General features: G+C 37.7%; 1 protein-coding gene across 5 annotated transcripts in view; it reads left to right on the top strand.

The window, feature by feature from the left end:
• The window catches only part of GEMIN5 (gem nuclear organelle associated protein 5), a 42,553-nt gene that overhangs the window by 10,949 nt on the left and 11,026 nt on the right, over positions 1-20,578 (top strand). For 3 of the 5 annotated variants that reach the window (XM_025163466.2, XM_025163464.2, XM_007423302.4), the window contains exons 10-22: positions 615-697; positions 5,611-5,747; positions 7,876-7,949; positions 9,317-9,498; positions 9,920-10,059; positions 10,867-11,038; positions 12,131-12,358; positions 12,924-13,031; positions 13,608-13,736; positions 14,752-14,850; positions 16,716-16,853; positions 17,254-17,401; positions 18,454-18,573. In XM_025163466.2, coding sequence (XP_025019234.1) covers positions 615-697; positions 5,611-5,747; positions 7,876-7,949; positions 9,317-9,498; positions 9,920-10,059; positions 10,867-11,038; positions 12,131-12,358; positions 12,924-13,031; positions 13,608-13,736; positions 14,752-14,850; positions 16,716-16,853; positions 17,254-17,401; positions 18,454-18,573 — 1,758 coding nt within the window. The remainder of the gene's footprint in view (positions 1-614; positions 698-5,610; positions 5,748-7,875; positions 7,950-9,316; positions 9,499-9,919; positions 10,060-10,866; positions 11,039-12,130; positions 12,359-12,923; positions 13,032-13,607; positions 13,737-14,751; positions 14,851-16,715; positions 16,854-17,253; positions 17,402-18,453; positions 18,574-20,578) is intronic. The other 2 variants (XM_015891615.3, XM_025163465.2) reach the window with 1 other exon arrangement.

Raw genomic sequence — 20,578 nt, 5'->3', positions numbered from 1 at the left:
ACTCTTTGTCAGTGTCAGCTTAATTCCATAGGCTATTAAGGGTAAAGATGGAGACTTGATAAAAATATAGAATTAATATTTTAGCAATGTTTTAATGTAATTAATTCATTTACGTTAAAACACTATAAACCAAATCCAAGTTGATTCTAAGAAAACTTTCTGAAAGAACATTTTCAGAGCATGTTCCGATTCAAAATCTTCCAGAAACTCAGTTATTTGTCAGTTCTCTTCATAATTTGTTCTGTTACTTCATAATATTAGTATTACTCTTTAATTAGAATTCATTTTGGATGTCTATTCTTATCATTATCTTATCAAGTCATAGAAGAGGGCAAAATTTATCAAGAGAGGGGGTCATCAGTATTGTTACTGTTTCTTGTACTGAGAAAATACAAAGGAAATTGACACTATTCTGTGTACAACCAGACATACTTTTAAACTTATAAAAAAGTGCAGAGGGATCGTGAAAAATTTTGCTGTTCTAGGTTATAGAAATGGTTGAACCTTTCCTCATTTCTATTGATATTTTAAATAATGCTGATAGGAGTTATTTGAGATATTGTTATGTGCTTTCTTTAAAAATGACTCTGATTTCATCTACCTTTTCCTATTAGGCCTCCACAAGTCTCTAGTACATACCATAAGAAAACTGTGTACACTCTAGTCTGGGGACCTCCAGTTCCTCCACTGTCTTTACGTAAGTCTCAGAAATACATTTATAGTTCTTGAAATAGCCTTTACTTGGTCCCAATATTTTGGTAATGCTCTAGAAATAACATGATCTTCTCCCCCACCTCAGGTATGTCTTTTGGAAACCTGGGCACATTCCCCCAAAAAAGGATTTGTAGTACTTCCATATTTACTTTCCTCTCTTCAAAACACTGGAAATTTGAAGAATGCATTTCTTAGGGGTAATCTTCAAGGATAAGATTGTTTCCTTTTTTCTGTCATCACTGTTGAATAGACTACTGTAGCCAGGACAGATTGCTCCCTTCTGAACTCATAACTGACAGGCAGAGTTTGATTTAGGTTAAGGAATGTAGGTTTCTCAGGTGTTCTCTAGACTTCTTGACAATTAAGAGGTAGAGTTGGTTGTATATTGTTGAATGGAATATACAGCATTGAAGCCAAGTGACCTAGGGGAAAGTGAAAACTTTCATATGCATACAGGGTCAAGCAACAAGTGAAAGTTCTAGAAAATGAAAGTTTTGCAAAGGATGAGTGTTCTAGAGAGGCTGATGTAATTCATTCTGCTTCTTTTTCACTTATCCTTACTTCTCTCCATTGCCTAGCTAGCTCAACATATACCTGTTTTTTTCTCAGTGCAAGCAACTGCAACTGTGCTTGAGAAATGGTGGGAGGGGGGCTTGCTCAAACTAACTATAGCCATTTCTCCTTCAGTATCTAAGATGTGCATGACCACCATGCAGTCTGTATATTTTATCTATATAATACACATGCTACATCTTCAACATACCGTATTTTTCTGTCAATAAGACACCCCCATATACAAGATGCCCCCCACTTTTCCAACCCAAAATTAAGAAATCAATATTTTAAAGTTAGTGCAGAACACATTTTTATTTAGTAATTAGTTAACATTTACCTGATACACTCGGTGGGAGGAGGTCCAAACCGTCTCTCTGCAGCTCTATTTCCATGCTCTTTTGCATAACTGATTACATTCAATCACGAGTGAAACTGCCGATAGCTTGTCTCTGCAAACAGACTTCCTCTAATTGGTTTGTTCAGCATCAGCTGACGTCAGTTACATAAGGCTCGTGATTGGAGGAAGTCTGTTTGGAGAGACAGTATGGGCAGTTTCACTCATGATTGGAGCCTCGTGATTGGAGGAAGCCTGTTTGCAGAGACAGTATGGGCAGGTTCACTCGTGATTGGAGGCTCGTGATTGGAGGAAGCCTGTTTGCAGAGTCAAGTTATTTCACTCATGATTGGAGCCTAGAAATAGGAGGAAGCCTGTTTGCAGAGACAAAGTATAGGCAGTTTTGCAACAGCGTGGTTCTCTCCTCGGCTTACTTCCTTGAATAAGACGCCCTTCAATTTTTATCGTAAGGATTTTAGAAAAAAGTATCGTCTTATAGTCGGAAAAATACGGTATTTATATCACACTTAGAAACTAAGCATATAGTTGTCTTGGTGTAGTGGTTAAGATACCAGGCTAGAAACCAGGAGACTGTGAGTTCTAGTCCTGCCTTAGGCATGAAGGCAGCTGTGTGACTTTGGGGCAGTCCCTTTCTCTCATCCCTAGGAAGAAGGAAATGGCAAACCACTTCCAAAATCTTACCAAGAAAACTTCAGGGAATCTCCAAGCAGTCTCCAAGAGTCAACATTGACTCAAAAGCACATATATATAAAAACTAAGGCACAGCATAGAAATAAAGGAATAGCAAACAATTAAGATACACAGGATTATAAATTAGATGTATTATAAACCCAGGCAGCTCTAATTTAAAAGAAAACTGAAATACTAAACCAGTATTTATAATAAAAAGAGTAGATCAAGTAGACCATGTAAAATCTACTGACAATATATAACTAATTAATTCAAGTACAGGTGGTCCTCACTTAACAGCCACTTGTTCAGCGACCATTCAAAGTTATGACAGCACTGGACATGGGGTAATTACAATGGGTCTTGGTAGTTGCAGCCATCACAGCATCCCCGCAGTCACATGATTGTGATTAAGGCTCTTGGCAACCAGCTCACACATGTTGCAGCATCCCGCTGTCATGTGATTGCCATTTGTGACCTTTGCTGCCAGCTTCTGATAAGCAAAATCAATAGGGTAGTTAGTAGGAGGTCGCAAGTGGCGATCACATGACTGCGGGATGCTGTGACTGTGTGGGATTCGCTTAACGACAGCAACTGGGATTGCTGGAACTGCCATTGTAAGTTGGCACGGTCAATTGACATTGTGTCTCATTACCGCATTGCTTAGCGACAGAATTCCCAGGTCCCGATTACCATCTTTAAGCGAGGACTACCTGTAAAATTAAACAATTTACAACATAAAAACCAGGGAAGCCTGTCACCAAGGCCAATCCAGAAGCCACAAATCCCCAATTACAGGAGCACCTGTTCCTCAGAATCAAAAACTTTGATTTAAAGACTAAAAAGTCCCGTAATCCAAAGTGTAAGGGGAAGTCATTTTCAAAGCTATCAGACTAGGTCCCGAGTGGCCCTCAGTCTTGAATTTGCTGTCAGAGTAGTGGGAACCACAAGAATTGCCAAGTAGGCTGAGTGAGTAGACTTTGTGGGAAGTAATGCTCAGCAGTGAAGATAGGTAGGGAGGAGTACCATGCTGCAGTGCCCCAAAGGCTAAAATTAAGGTTTTAGAGTGGAACCTGGCCCTAATTGGGAGCCAGTGCAAAACTTTGCACTATATAGAGATATGAAAGAAAGAGAGAAGATTCAAAATAACATGGACTGCAGTATTTTGAATCGGGGCCAGTAGAGCAAGAGGGGAGGCCTACCAGTAGCTGTTGCAGTAATTCAGCACAACCAGAGCACAGATGAGAAGCTTTGCTGCATCAGGTGTCAAGTACTGGTGAATATGTTGAATGTTGTGCATATGAAAATAGCAGGTCCTCACACTAGCTGCAACAGAAGACTGGGGATAATCTATTATTTATCTGCATGCCCAAATTCTGGTCAGCTGACCCAGGGATGGCCCTGGAGAAGAAAAATCAGAAAGTGGAGGGAAGCATGCTCACGGTAAAACACTAAAACCTCCGTTTTGTCCAAGTTGAGCTTAAGATAGTGGGTAGTCATCCATGAGGAAATTTGTTGTTAACAGCTCACTACGGAATCCCAAGGCACCAAATCAGACTTAGAAGATTAACACATTTGAGTGTCATTGGCATAGTTGTGATATTGAAGACCAAGGCTAGTGATCAAGTCACCCAAAGGAAGAGTGTAAAGAGAAAAGGGCCCAGGACTGAAATTTGAGGAACACCAACAGTGAGGAGGAACTTACATGAAATAGAGTTGTTAAAGGAAACAGAAGAAGCAGAAGACAAAAAAGATGAGAACCAGAAGAAAGCTGTACCAGTGACACCCAGAGACTGCAATAACCTATACCCAGCAAACTCAGCCTCATACCAGGGATGCTTACCAGTCTACCCCACATGGAGGAGTCTGTAAGCACAATAGCTATGCCTCTCATCTGGGGGAGAAGATTGGATGCCTTTATTAGAAACTTGGGTTTTTAAACACCCTAGATCACAGCTACATTATTCATGCAATTTCTCACAATATATTCATTTTTTCTACCAGATCTTGCCAAGAGGGATCATCTGCACAAACAGGGAGTTCATCTTCATTTATACCTGGATGACTGCTAATTTGTTCCCTTTTTATATTGTAGAGAAGAAAAGTTGTGTAGATAACATTGATTGGGAGTTCCAAGGGAAAGAACTGTCTGCATCTCATCATATTCAGCATTGGGAGACAATTCTGAACATAGAAAAATATATGATTTTTCCTCTCCAGAAACAGAGAGAGAAATCCTGTGTTAGATGGTCAGGCTAGTTTATGTTCTTTGGGAGCAGATCTTATGATGCTTGAAAACCTATGAAACCTGGCGTCCCATGTTGACTATATAGAGTGACTCAAGCCTCAATAAAATGGAAAACATTGCTTGATTAGTTGAGGATCTAAACCCATCTTCAGGCTGCCTCAACCTCTGGCTGACCTTGAGATACAAACATAGGGATATGCAAAAGTGCTCAGGGATGGGCTGCAGGGGTGTCCTTGCACCAAGGTAAAGAGGCTATGTGGATGTACTTGAAAGAGGGGGAAGAATATCCCCTGTAGGAGTCCCTCTCTCTGCTGCAGGAAAGCAATCTTTACCGTAAATCCAGTGCTCCATTTTGACCTATATATATAAATTAAAATTCCCATTCATACAGCTTATAACATAATGTCAGGAGCTAGATTTCATTTTGAGTAACCTACACGGCAAGTAAACTAAAATCTTGACACACAATGGAACTTTTTTGTTCTGTTTGGATTTTGCATTTGTTAGTATAAATAAAAACAGAAAAAATCCATAACGGAAGTAGACTTGCAGTGAACATAAAGATTACTTTATGAGAGCCAGTTTGGTATAGTGGCTAAGGTGCTGGCCTCTCTTAGACATGAAAGCCAACTGGGTGACTTTGGGCCAGTCATTCTCTTTCAGCCCAACTCACCTCACAAGGTTGTTGCTGTGGGAGGCAGGAGCATTAGGTGTGTACGCTGCCTTGAGTTCACAAAAAATAAAGGCGGGATAAATCAAATAAATACTTAAGGCTTTTTTTAACGTGTTCCTATAGTGGGCATGTTCAAACATGTAAGATATTAAGATATTCACAAGTTTTGAAATTGCTTCATAATACAATCTCAGACATCAGGAATACCCCAACTGGCCGTTGATGATTTAGATCATCAGTCATGTTGCATGATGGTGCCTTAATCCAATAAAAGAGTGATGGTATTAATTATATTAAAAGAAATATGTAAAACAATATGTTTTAGATTTTTTTCTACCAATTGCATTAAAATATACACTTTAAGAAACAATAGCACTGTTTTCTTATTTATTGTAGGGGGAGATGGTGATAGACCTTCCATAACCTTGTATAGCTGCGCAGGAGAAGGACTTGTTTTCCAACATAATCCCTGGAATCTAAATGGAGAAGCTCATGATATCAACAAACTCATCCGAGAAACAAATTCAATCAAAGTGAGTAAAAATTTAGAGCTAGGAATGAAAGTTGCTTGTTACTTTTCCATCTGTATTATGTTTCAATTTTGAGAATGTAATCTTTGACTCCAAAGTATCTTTTGATACACTGGCATAGAATGATCAGCTCTATGTGAACTGGGCTGTTGGCAGCTTACCTTCTGTAATGAAACAGAAAAAAGTCAGATGGAAATTAAAATCTTATACAAATAGAAAGTATGGGTAAGAAAGGAATCCCACAATGTTGGGAAGCTATGGGGCATGAAGCCCACAAATGAATAGCAAAAAGTTCAGAATTGAACTTGACTGAAGAAGGATAAGAGCCCATGTTCAAGTTTACCCTGTGGCATTAAGTGTGGCAAAGCGTGCTTACTTTTCTGTCCTCACTGCACTAATCAGTGTGCCCCAGCAGCCTGTTTAAGCTGACTAGCACCCTTCTGAGGAACAGTGAGCAGCAAGAACTTCCCATGAGTTGCTACAGGCAACATTTTGCTGATAAAATTATTCCAATTTGCTCAGGTCTGGAATCTGCTGATGAGGTGATTGGGATGGCATAATGCAATGTTCCTTGGAACTCATTTCAGCTTGTTGATTCCAAGCAAGTGATAAGATGCTTTGGAATGTGTTGGTCTATAAGAATTGTACATAAATAAAGGGCAAAGCTTAAGCAATGGACAATTAAACAAAGCCGCAGGAAGGCTAAATTTTCTGAATAAATTTCCCAGCATTGTTAAGGTCAGTACGAACTGTATACTACAAAAGAGAACAGAATGTTAGACAAACTAATCAAGATGCAGTGTAGGCAATGGTCTGAAGAACAGAGGTATATAACAGGAACAAGGTAGCAGTGGATGAAATATGGTTGAAAAAAGGAACCATTGATTAAAGTAGGACTGAAGCAAAATAACATAGGCATTAGGGAGAGAAAGAATTAGTGCAAATAACCAGGATAGCAATGGACATGGACTATTACTGTACAGTTATGATCTAGTAATCATTAGAAGGCAAAAACAAAACAATTGTGTTGATGGAGAGTCTGACTTTCATATACTACTCAGAGCCTGTAAGAAAGGAACAGCATAAACATTCTAATAAATAAATTCAAGAGTGCCTTGAATTTCCTGAACAGTCTTTAAGGCATAGAATGCTACTTTGTTTTCTGTCGTCTTCTTCACTGAAAATCTGTTAGAAATTTAAAACTTTTAAACCTTTAAAAGTTTCATTCTTCTGTTACAACTTCAAAAAATATTTAAAAACCTTCCAAGTAGATTGATCAGATCCATCGATTATGGAACATTCTTTATGTCAAATTACTGTATTATCTGTTGTAGCAAAATTGCCATTTATTATCATTATGTTTCTGCAACTTATTTGCATTGGAAGGCTTAAGTGAAAGAAATAGCTTTGAGATAAGCAAGAGGTTTGCATTCAGCCAGATGTTTTTATTGTGTCACACTATCATATTTCATTTTACTGATAGGTATACTTCTTGTTGGGTGTCCAATACTGTACTTAAGAAGTAGGAGCAGGGGGTGGAACCAAACAGCTGAATGAAAACACAGTTTCTGATCTCCTGCTGAGGTTACTTTCATCTCCAAGTCTTCTCATAGACAGCACCCTGTCATCCTAACCTGTTTCCTGAATTTTTTCTGACTATTTTTGTGGTAATCACATCTATTTTCAGCAAGAAGTTGCAGCTGCCATATAGATTTCTTGTATTTATGATGGCATGCATGACTTGTTCAGACTCGCTTTGGTTGTTCTTTTACAGATAATGTATTTGTATTGTTTGACAGACAAATAGACAGACAGACAGACAGATTCTAAATAAATAAGTTGTTCAAACTCCATAGTCAAATGTCCCCCATAGAGTAGTTTTTAATTATAATCTTCTGACTGAACGCGTGGTCTCCAGATTTCTAGTCTAGTACCTTGACCACTACATCAAGCTGGTTCTTTGCTTGTCTTGCGGTAGCTGCTAGATTATTGTGGCCAAAACTCTGAAAACACATACAATTCCCTGACTCCTCTATTCTCCCTGAAAACCTTCATTTGACTATTTTTACAACATTTATTGAACAAATGTCAGTACTATTAAGGCTCTACAGTTTTGTCTATTTTCTTTTAGCACAAATTACCAGCACACACAGAAATCAGCTGGAAACCAGATGGCACTCTCTTGGCTATTGGTAATGAAGATGGGTATGTGCTGAAATTTTAACTCAATTCTAATTTGCTATTTAGTAGGAGGCATAGTGGTTGAGAGTCACTGTGGTAAAAACCAAACATATTAACTGCCTTCTTTATTTATTCTATGACAGAAACTACTACGTTGAGCTCCTTTACTAGGCAATAGAAGCAGTATAAAATTCTTCACTGATTTAAAAAAACAATTACTTAGTTCACAGAGAAATTTCCCCAGTAGATATGAGCAGGTAAAGTGTGAGCCGACAAAATGACATCTCCAAATACTTGACTGACTATGCTGTCATGGTGTTTTGAGTGCCTGACTGTGTGCAATTGTAGTCAGAAGTTAGATATATGGGAAAAAAACACCTGTATTCAGTATAACCAGCCTTCTCCAATCTAGGTGTCCTCTAGACATGTAAACTTCAGTGTCAGAATTCCTCACATAGCATAAGCACTACTGAGAATGCTGGGAGTCAGACACACTTCTGAAGGGTGCCTAGGTTGGGGAAGATGAGTTAAATTGTAGGAAAAGGTAACATGGATGAGCCACAGCAAGCCTTTCCTTCCTCTCATTGCAGCCTCCAGGAGTGTCTTTTGATTTCAGTTAAAGTAGTTTATTGTACTGACCATACCATAAACTGTGGCTAATATTATGGCTGTTTAAAGAATTCATAAGCTTTATAAGTTACAGTTTGAAATTGGCTTATTTCAAACCAATCATGATCAAAATTAACCATAGTTTGGTGAGAACGTAGGAAGCTGTGGGCAACTTAAAATGGAAGCAAACACATCTAAATACCTTATAGTTGCACTGGAGTGGAGAGTATGTGAACTTGCTACAAGTTACTTTCATCAAAGTACGCTGATTTAGCATGATGTTGAACCAGGCTAGTATTCCCATTGAATCAGCATTTATAAAATAGAGGTTCAGTTGGAGCCTACATAGATTAAATTAAGAGAATGTGAGATGGATTTATGAGTTTTTCCCTTGACTTACCACTTTTTTTTAATAGATAACTGGCAAGGTTAATAATTGGATTCTATCTGGCTTGAGCACTTTTTGTACCTATCCAATATCATTCTATTTTAATGTTGTGGAACAAAATTTGCCAAACCTTTATATTCATCAATAACTTGATTTAAGGCATCCCTCTTTTCATAAAATTAGCATACCATGCAAGGAGATAAAACACATATCAAGAATGGATTCATATTTAGAAATAGAGATGGCTATGCTATTGTAGTATACTATTCCAATTTGTAGGATATTCAGGGTAGGATTGTGGTGTATGAATTGGTTTTGGAGAACAGAGGCTAAAGTTCTTATTTCTCCCAACAATTTCTGTATTAATTGATTATGCCTTTCTTTAATGTTGTAGATCAATTGAAATACTTCGAGCTCCTGATTTGAAACTATTGTGTACCATCCAGCAACATCATAAACTTATTAATGCTATTCGTTGGCATCACGACCATGGGACACAACCAGAACTGAGTTATATGATAGCTTCTGGCTCAAACAATGCTATTATTTATGTACATAATATCAAGAATGTCATAGGTGACTGTGCTTCTAGTTCTTGCCACCAGTCGCTGTTTAAACTGCTGTTACTCCCCTTGTTGGTCATTCTTTTCTATTATTTTGATTGAATAAGACCACTGTGTCATTGTTCTGGTCTAAAATAAAACAAGTTTGGAGGTTCATGTCCTGTAAGATAGCCAGTCCACAATAGACAGATGGCTCTCTTGATAAGTAGAGTCAGAATATTACTCAGCAAGATACAGCAAAGCATTTACTAATTGTTTTCTTCTGTTTTATCTTTTTTTTCTTTCTTTACAATTTTCTGTATTATTTATTTTTGCTTTTTTCTTTGGTTTTCTGTATTTGTTTTTTTTTTTAAATATTCTAAACATGTTTTTAAATTATGTAAAAAGTAAGTACCAACATTTGAGCTCCTTCCAACCTTATGTTTTCTCTTTAGAGAGTTCTCCAGAGAAACATGTAACAATCACAGAGCCTTTTCGTACTCTGGCTGGGCACACAGCCAAAATCACTAGCTTGTCTTGGAGCCCACATCACGATGGAAGACTGGTATCTGTTTGCTATGATGGCACTGCCCAGGTATGCTTGTGAAATTATTTTAGTGTATTTTTCCTAATCTAGTCCAAGGTTCTCCACAGTGGTCAGTATTGACCTCCTAAGGGTCAGTGGGGCTATCCATTATTGTTATTACTATTATGTAGTACTATTAATTAAAGTAGTATTTATTAAATTATTTTCATATAATAAATGTTTGGGAGTTGATGAACAATTTTAAACTTCATGAAGGGGTTGATGAGCGAAAGAGTTTGGGGACTCCTGATCTAATCAAATCAAATAGATAAAGAATTTAGGAATGCCTTTTTTAAAAAAAATAGGGAAAGCAAAACTTGGAAAAGCAGATTCTTATGCTCTATTTTGTATTTGTTGGGAATTCAGAACACCCATCGCATAAATTATCATTCTGTGGAATATGTAGAAGCTGTTGGCACCTAAAAGCAGAATGTGTGGTTTACTTTTTTCATTGTGTATGTTTTCATTGTGTATGAACGAGTTAGTGAGCGAGTCAATTCTGGTACAAATATAAAAAGCCAGAGCCAAATTTTAAAAGCGTAGAACAAATGAGGAACAAATCTGGGCTCTTTCAAATCATTGATTTCTGAAGTAGAACAGGTTTGGGGGTTCACCTGATTTAAACAACCTGCAATGGACAGATTGGCCTCTTGATAATAAGGTAAAAAGTATGTAAAGGGTAAGTTAGAATATTATGTATAAAAATACAGCTGAGTATTATCTAATTTTAGTTTAATATCACCTCTTTATAAATCAGAGATTATTTTGATGGGAAAATCCTGTGGGACTGATAACTGATGAGAGATTTGTTCACAGGTTTGGGATGCTCTAAAAGAAGAGCCTTTGCACAATTACAGGGGACATCGAGGCCGTCTGCTCTGCGCACAGTGGTCACCTGTGGAAACAGAGTCCATTTACACTGGGGGGGATGACTTCTGTGTTCATAAGTGGGTAGCTTTAAAGCAGGAGCACATTCGCCCTCCTCAAGGTCAGTAAAGTATTAATTCATGCTTTGACACAGTAAGAAGAGCAAAGAAATCCTAAGATTTGTAATTATGTTTGTTCTTTTATTTAGTTCATTATTCTTCAACTATAGTGTTAGCATTCCAGAGTTAGTAGGAACTGAAAAAATGCAATATTCATAGATTGAATGATGGACAAAGATCCAGGGAAAGAGGCAGGGAGGACAGAGCAGGTTCCCGCTGCAATTCTTTTGATTAGAAGGTAATAAGTCCCCTAACACGTCTACATGTGCACAAACCATTTTCTTTCTGCTGACATTTCCTTCATTTGGGGGGGGGGATTATGTGTCTATAGTTATTTTTATTGTTTTAATTTTAAATTCTGTTCGCTGCCCAGAGTCACTTTGGTGTCGGGGCAGCCAAATAAATAAATAAATGACCCTTCAAGCACCATCTAATCATGATTGCTGAAAATCAGCAGTATGGTTGACTATAGAAAGGGCTTGACAAATAGAAAGACTAAAAAAATCTCTGATTCAGAATTAAGCAGAACAGAAAATCTCATTCCCTCCCTGTGTGTGATGCAGCCCCTCTCATTTTGCATCATTGTCCTGTCTACTGTCCTTGTTTTGCCCCTTCCCAGTGTTGAATGTGTCCTCTGGCAACCAAAATATTGTTTTCCCCCAAACTTTGGGGGAAAAATAAAAAAAAGCAGAAAATTAGTGTACCATCTCCTATATTGCCCTGTTTCATTTGTGGTAATCCTTTCAGAGGATTTTCAAAGGAGCCAGTTTGGTGTAGTGGTTAAAGCATCAGGCTAGAAACCAGGAGACCATGAGTTCTAGTCCTGCTTAGGCACAAAGCCAGCTGGGTGACCTTGGGCCAGTCACTCTGTGTCAGCCCTAGGAAGGAGGCAATGCGAAACCACTTCCAGAATCTTGCAAGAAAACTGCAGGGACTTCTCCAGGCAGTGGTCAAAAACTGTCTCGAAGGCAAAAAAAAATAAATAAAATTCTTTCAAAGTGTATGTGTGTGTGTGAGAGAGAGAGAAAGGGGGGGAAGGGGGGAGGAAAGATTGAGAGGAATCTAAAGCTTTTAAAAGCATTTCTATTTACTAGGCAAGAAGAGTATTGAGTTGGAGAAAAAAAGAAGCACTCAGATTAAACAGAAAGTGAAGAAAAAGAAGAAGCCACTGGGGAAGTTGCCTTCTACACAGAGTATAAGTGACTGGATGAATGGTGGTGAAAATACGAAAGAGTCTCCCTTGGAAGAGAATGGGGTTTCTGACCAAGAAGGAGAAAAGGAGCAGCAGGAGCAAGAGACAGTTGAGAAAATTTCCACAGAAGGTACATAACAGATGCCTTCCCTTCCAATGCACAACTGTAATCATAGGTACAGTAATTGTCTTAATAGGCTGGAGAGTAGTGTTTAAGCTCTAGAACTTAACATGGTTATGAGAGGTGGCTGTTGTATTGCTCACCACTAGAAAGGCAAGTGCTTGACATTCAGCCAGAGTAGAATATCTTGGTTCCTTCTTCCTTCAAAGCATAATGTCTGTTTTTTGAAGTAAACACTGTAAGTAAACATTTATCTAATGGAGCCAAAGATAAGGAAAGCAGGTGACTTACCATCACATTATTGCATTTTCTTTCCTAATTCTGAAACCAGACTTGCTTAGTTGAGTCACTGAAAGGATAGCCTTTTCTTAGCTCTCATGCAGTTCTCTTGTTTTCAACTAGCTTTAAAGCCAGAGGTAGTGAATTTAGACAGACAATGAGGAATATATGAGCTACTTTTATCCACTATCCTTCTATAGTTTCTCTGTGGCTGTTTGTTTCCCTTTTAACATGTTTGTAGTGGAATCATTTTGTTCTAGGCATTGCACAAACTTAATTTGTTCCTTCACTGCAGTTGACAGTGATTCAATAGCTTGTTCACCATCTGTCCACGGGCCAGACAGCCTGAAACCTCCTGTTTTGCTTAAAACTTCACTTACAAGGAAGGATCCAATTAAGCCAGGTTTGTAGGCATTATTTGTAAATATAGAATTATTTATTTAGAATTATTTATTTATTTGTTTGTTTGTAAACAAATATAAATAAGTATCTAAGGTGGGTTTTATGACAAAGGGCGTACTGATCTTTTTAGTGTTTGTTTTTTTTGTTTTTTTAAAAAGAGGCAACTGTGTTGTTTTCATATGATATCTCCTGAGCTGCATTTTATAATGGTATATTTGTTTGGCTTTGACATGTAGTGCCAGTACTTTGTCCAGCATTAAGATTATGGAAACAGTCGGGTTTTTGTGCTTTATACTCCTTTATTAGTAGCCTCAGTATGTATTGCTTTTCCTTTCCTATTTTCATTTATGTGTTGGTTGCTTCGCTAATCTAGGGGTCCTTTTCTCTGATTCTTAAATGATGATACCTAGACGTAATCTGAAAATTAATTATCCCTTTTCAATGAGCATGTAAATGTATTTTGCTGCTATACCCTGTCTTCAGGGTTTAGGAAATGTTTTTGGAAATGGATTCAAGTGTCTGCATAGTGATCAGCAATCGTAATCAGGATATGAGTTTCTAGCAATTCTCTCTTCAGGAGGAGATATTTCTGTGAAGAGGAAAAAGCCTCGGTCAATCCTGCCTTTAAGCACATCTATGGACCACAGGTCAAAGGAGGAACTGCACCAGGACTGTCTGAGATTAGCGCATTTCTTACATTCCAAAGGTAAGACAGGAAGTATGTTCCATGCAATCTGCTGGGACTTTTCAGGTAACTTCACATCTTAAATAGACCTTTAGCCTGACCTTGTGACTTTTTGCACCAATACATAGCAGCCTTTTAGTAGAATATATTAACATCATGTTTGTGTCATAGTCCCATATCATTTACATTAGTAATATGAGAAAACTGTATGTCACAAAAATAAATGTTATAGTGTATATCTGGACCTCGGAACCTCTTCTGACCCAGAGGTTGGATTGCCAGCAAGGGTTTGAATTTGCAGCAAAAACAGAGATCTTGGTAAGATTGCTGGAGGAGGAGAGTAAAAACCTCCATGTACTTTACCGAGTGATCTTTATCAAAATTGCTTTTTAGCTGCAGTTCAGGAGGAAAAGAACAATCTGAATTGTGAAAGGCTTTAATGCCACGTCCCCAGCAGTCTCATCTCCAGATGCATCTTGTTCTTTTCAGTCCACTCTATTTGGGCAGTTAAACAGAACATGATCTCTCCTTACAAGCATGATGAGGAACCTCCCTTTCACCATAGCTGGAAGATGCTGTGTGTATGTGTGTGGTGTCCCTATTATCTGGATTTGCATAAGGCTCTTTGGCCAGAAGACTTAACCTCTCCTGTTGTAGGTGGTGACTTTGTTAGAACGATACATGAAGATGTTACACCATGCAATCAATGTAGCCATGTCTCTTGAAGGCTTGGCACAGCTGCTTTGAAGCCATCACTACCTGGTCATGTGAGCACTTGTATATGGAAAACAGTTTGATTTAGTGGCAGTTCCAGTGGAGATATATTTTGTCCATGCTCACACATGCTCAGAGGACTGGGAGAGGACCTTTGAAGCAGCAGGTTCAGAACAGTTTACACAATACTACTAATTCTTGCAGTGTGAAGAAATAAATATAGGTATTAACAAATGTTAAGAATTATTTAAACTATCGAAAGCACTTTTCTTTGATCATGAAGATCATAAATATGATAAAACTTACTTTGTTATTTTCCTAGTAGAGCTGAATGAAGATTTGGCCTCTTCTCCAAGAGATCCTATCCATTTGGGCCTCTTCACAGATAGACTTGCCCTATATAAGATGATGGAAGCCGAAGGTTTGTCTTTGAATCTTTAATCACTTGGTTTGGGTAAGGATGACTAGCAAATGGGTATAATATTTGGCTGTAAGAACAGTTGCTAAGCCTTGGCTCACAACCATGTTTTGGAGCAAACCAAGATCACTTTCCAGATAAGCAAAACAATCAGGGTATGTTTGTTCCTGGAATGTTAGTTAGAGGCTTGGGAATAAAAATACTACTAATAAACAGAGAAAACACAACCAGACTTTCTATTCGGATATAATGCTAAGCTACAGTTGAAGTCAGTAAACCAACAAAAACCTAGTTTCAAGTTATTTGCTGCCCTGAAGTATGCTTTATGTATTGATACCATTCTTACAACGTGCTTAACCAGATGTTCCAGGTTCTTTACGCCTTCCAGTCTCTGCTCCTTGTTCCTGGAGTATTTCACTGTGGCCTCAGAAATCTTCACTGTATTCTCAGTTACTTTTTAGAGTTTTATTGTTGCCCAGAACACCCTCACCCTCATTTGTTTCCTTTCTCCTCCATCTCTAAACCCACCTCAGCGTTGGCTAAATTTGTCCTGGCAGCAGGTCACCATCATATAGGTCTCCGTGTCCATAAAGTTCAGTTATTTTGGTGATAATTGATTTAACATATGGAGAGAATTAAAAGTCACATTCAGGTAGAATTGTTTATTTTCTTTTTGGATATTATGCATGCTTGCTTCTGAATACTTCTAACTGAATGTTGGTGACTTCTGTAGTGGGTAATCAGATATTTGAAATCACAACTCTGAATTTCCTTTGTGTTTTCCCTTTGGATGATAGCTGTGTTAATCTTTCAGTCATTCAGACTGAAGGGTGAATGACCTCTGACTAGATAAGTCAGTGTTGTCCAAACTTGGCCACTTTAAGATGAGTGGACTTCAACTCCCAGAATTCCCCAGCCATCTTAAAGTGGCCGAGTTTGGACAACACTGAGATAAGTGATTGTGTTCTATTTTTTCAAAAGGCAGCTATGCTACACTGAGCACCAGGCTGCTGTAATTGTTAGGCTGTTGGGCTGGCGCTGGGGAGACTCAGGTTCTGGTCCATCCTCAACCACAGAAAGGCACTGGGTGACTTTGCACCAGTAATTCTTTCTCAGCCCAACCTATTGATAGGATTGTTACTGTGAGGAAGAATGGGAGGAGGGAGCAGTATATATGCTGCTCTGATCTTCTGAACAATAGTTAAATCTATTTATAAATCTAACAAATAAATATCCCTATAAAATTATTACCTTATGATTTGTAAATCACATTTTTTTTTTATTCCATTCACCACTTGCAGGGCTTCTGCTTCTCCCTTTCCTAATTTAAAGTTGGCCCTTGAGAGTGAAGTAGTTTTCTTAGCTGTAAGTTGCAGAAAATAGAATTGAACTTCTGGCGAATCACTTGAAATGAAAGAAGCAAGTTATCTAAGCTAAGCTACCCTATGTATTGTAAAGGCTTTATAAATCAAAACAGCATTTTTTGTGTTTGCTGTTAGAATTCTGTAGAAAGCCAGAACAGTCTTTAGGGACTTAGTAGATATCCAGGTAAGTTATGTCAAGCTTCTAGATATTTACAGAGGGTAGCTCTGGAATTAAAGCTGTGCAATATTATATTGTATCAAATTAATTTTGTCAGGAAATGAGAACTTAAGAAATGGCAAAAGGAGCTGAAGCAGAGGAGAAATCTAAAACTTATAGAATTGCGTAGCAAATAGAAACTACATAAATAGTCACTTGGATTCAAAAGCATTATTAAACTGAGGCACTAAATAGTAGACAGCAAAATTTATATGGATTTTCTCATTGCTTTTCATTGATGCTGCTGTACACATTGTTCAAAGCATATTATGCATTACACCCAACAGGAAAAAGTCATTTAGGAAATGGACATCCCGAGCTATTTCAACAACTCATGTTATGGAAAGGAGATCTTAGAGGTGCTCTTCAATCAGCCGCAGAAAGGGGAGAACTGACAGATCAACTAGTGGCCATCTCACCAATGGGTATGGACAACACAGAAAAAAATCTGCTATTTTGCACCCAATAGTAGGCAGTATTGTAAAAATGATACATTATTCTAAAGTACTTTCCCTCCATAATTTGAAAATCTTATTAAATTGGTTTTAAACTGCAAGACAAAAGTAGTTGTAGTTGTAGTGTCAGGCTAGGATTGGGGAAATTCAGGTTCAAGTCTCCAGTTGACCATGGAACTCAGTGGGTGACTGGAGTCATTCTCTCCCAGCCAAATATATCTCATGAGTTCACTGAACTGTAATTTGGGAAGAGTCATCCCACCTGTGTATGAACTAAAGAAAGATAGGATATAAATGCAACAAATAATAAATCATGTGTTCATTTCTTTTCCTGTTATATTATTTATTGTTGTTCCTCTCTTCCCTTCAGCTGGCTACCAAGCCTGGGCCTGTACTGTAGAAGCCTTTGCAAAGCAGTTGTGTTTTCAAGAGCAGTATGTCAAGGCTGCCTCCCATCTCCTTTCTCTTCATAAAGTGTACGAAGCTGTGGAACTACTGAAGTCACATAATTTTTTCAGGTTGTTACAGTACTATTGTTTTGATGAGTTCTAGTATAGAGATGAGAATCTATTTGGAGAAAGAAATGATTGTCTTCTAGCCTTTTGTGTATGTCAGAAGAATCAGAACAGCAGAGCTAGTGTTGTAAAAAGATTATATCAATGTAAACTCATGTTTAATGTTATTAATTTCTCCTGTAGTCTCTATTATTTAACATTAAAGTTTGTGTAACTAGTTGTTTTGTATTAACAATCTGATGCTTCTCTTCATTCCAACTGTTTTTATATGGGAATCAACATTAGATAATTTGATCCCATCGTCCCCATATTCAGTGCTGCTTATAGAGGTATATGTTCTTGTATAAATTTCCATTAATGCAAAACCAAGTAACAATGGTTGTAAAATGAAGGAATAATAGGAATTATTTTTTAAAATAGGAAAATGTAGTTGTAAAGTAAATCAGTGACTAGGAATATATATTCAAAGATATGTATTTAATGTCTTTTGGTGGAAACATTTTAATGGCAGCTGATAGCATATGATCATATTCTAGCCTAAGGATGTGAGAAATGCTTGCAGTTGTGTTCTATAAAGAGTTGATGCAGTTACTTTTTTCACATTTAATAGACTCAGTCATTAGTATTCTCTAATCCTCAGTTTTACTAACTGAGAATAAGGATTCTTCCACTTTGTATGGCTCTCGGGCTAATTCATGTATGTATATTCATCAAGCAAGTATCTCCATATATACATAAGCCATTGTGATTCAGTTACCACAGACAATTCTTTTGATGCAATTCACTCACATGTTCAGCTAAAGGTCATAAACTGTTAATTTAAATGATGAAGTACCAGCTCATTTACCTGTTGCAAGAATAAGTTGGGCATGGATTTGTCTTTACAAGCAGAGGTTGGATGCTGCCTTTCTGATTCTCTCAGCATCTTATAGGGGAAATAACCACAATAATGATTTTGAATTTAACTTGGTTTTCATGTGAATGATCAATGCTTCAGCATACTAATGTTAAATAGTGTGATTTATTTAAAAGTAGTTTTCTCTCTTCTGTCTCAGAGAAGCCATTGTAATTGCCAAAGCTAGATTACATCCTGAAGATCCAGTTCTGAAAGATCTGTATATCTGCTGGGCAGCAGTCCTAGAAAAGGATGGCCATTATTCTATGGCAGCCAAATGGTATGAGTTGCCAGAAAACGTTATCTCTTCTGTATGTTGTTGTTCTCTTTCTAGTAAGCAAGATATTCTCTCTCTCTCTCTCTCTCTCTCCCCCCCCCCAATATATACACACTCACACATACACATACCCAGAGAGAAATTGTGTTTTTCTGTGGGAGCTATGAATAGATACAGGATAAGATACAGGAAGAAATAATAAATAAATGATACAATTTACTGTGCTATAACCTTTAGAAAGTTATGGTGCATTGGTTGTTTGTAACTTCAGTCAGGCTACAAGTGTCCAGATTTTGCCCTTCTAAGGAGTTTTGTAATATCAGACCTAACACTGCTCTTCCCTGAATTAATTGATTGGATGATATCCCCAGTACCTAATAAGTTGCCATTAGTTTTCTTCTGAAGATGATTGTGCTTTGCACCTGCTACCAAGTGAAATTTATCCGAGTCCTGGAAACAGTACAACTAAATTAGATCTTGTATTCACATTCCAAGTTGAAGAATTGTAAGCAACGGTTTGGTAACCTCTCAATGCCTCTTCAATATCCCTTAATGTAAAAAGCAGATACTTCCAAGGGAATAAATAGAGCAATAGAATTTAGGATCTCTATGTACTTATAGTTGTGCTCATAAGTTTACATACCCCTTGCAGAATTTGTAAGATGTGGACCATTTTGTAAGTAAGCATGAGTGATCAGACAAAACGCATTTTTTAAATTTGTAGTGTGATTCAAGTTAAACTATTAGGCATCACAGCACAATCATTAAAGAAACTATAGCAATAAAGGAAAAGATAAAACAGTCCTGTTCAAAAGTTTGCATGTCCTTAGTACTTAATATCGTGTATTGCCTCCAGGTCTTGTATTTTCTTTGGTCTTCTAGCATGAACTGCATGTTTGAGATCTCCCCAATCCTCTTCGTGGCTCAACGAAGTTGAGGTCAGGAGACAGTGATGGTCCCTCCAGAATCTTCACTGTGTTCTGCTGCAGCCACTGAAGGGTTGACTTGGCCATATGTTTTGGATCATTGTCATGTTGGAAAGTCCAGGTGTGCTCCACGCTCAGCTTCCAGGCTGATGGGTTTCAAACGCACAGCTACAGCTGGAGACTGGGCTGATAAAAGTAGAATCAAGAATCTGTATAGCATCCTTATACCTCTGGCTAAAGCTTAATTTTTTTCCTCAAGGCCTTGCACCATTAATCCTCCAAGACAAATTCTCCTCTTCATGGATCAAGGCTGTTGAGTCAAACCTTGCAAAACTAGGTTTTTCACCTTCCTCAATACTTGAATTGGACTATGAACAAGCAAAACAAAATTTGAGATTAAGGGGACATAGAGAGACCAACAGACTTAGAGAAGGTTCCATCATTCCTCTCTCCAGACTATACCAAATACATTGTCAACCCTGCCAGATATCTTAGCCAGTTAGAGACCATCGGAAAGCCTTTTCACTTGCATGATGCCACGTGCTCCTCTTAGCTGTTCTGGATAGCAAATACAAAAAGATACCATTGGCCGAAAGGCTCCGTCCCTGTGCTTCTGGAGAGGTAGAAACCACTGGCCGCGTCCTTCTTTGATGTTCATTCTATAGAGACATTCGAACAAAATTTATTCATCCGATGATTAATAGGTATCCCGGCTGCTCTGATTCCGACTATCTACAGATCCTGCTCAAAGACGAACAGACCACAGTCACAGCACAGGTAGCTAGATTCTGCGCAGCAGCATTAAAGATTCGTTGGAATCTGACGAATATCTTATTGTAAATAGTTTTATATAACCAACTCACTTCAATTTTAGATATTATCATTTTATCATTACCTTTATTATAGTTAACAATAACTGTAGGATATCATAATTTAAGGAGTAATAATTACACTACAGTATAGGCCACTTGACTTCATGTGTAAATGACATTTAGGCAGCCAAATTATGATTATGATATAGATTTTACTTATTATTATATCTAAGAATTTTTAGTTAGACATGTTATGTGCATTTTTAGTTG

Source organism: Python bivittatus, unplaced genomic scaffold, assembly GCF_059951505.1.
Source record: "Python bivittatus isolate LINGU-HERP-01145 unplaced genomic scaffold, Pbiv_v1 ctg000080_np1212, whole genome shotgun sequence".
Lineage (NCBI taxonomy): Eukaryota > Metazoa > Chordata > Lepidosauria > Squamata > Pythonidae > Python > Python bivittatus.
This window is presented reverse-complemented; position numbering and strand designations above follow the sequence as displayed.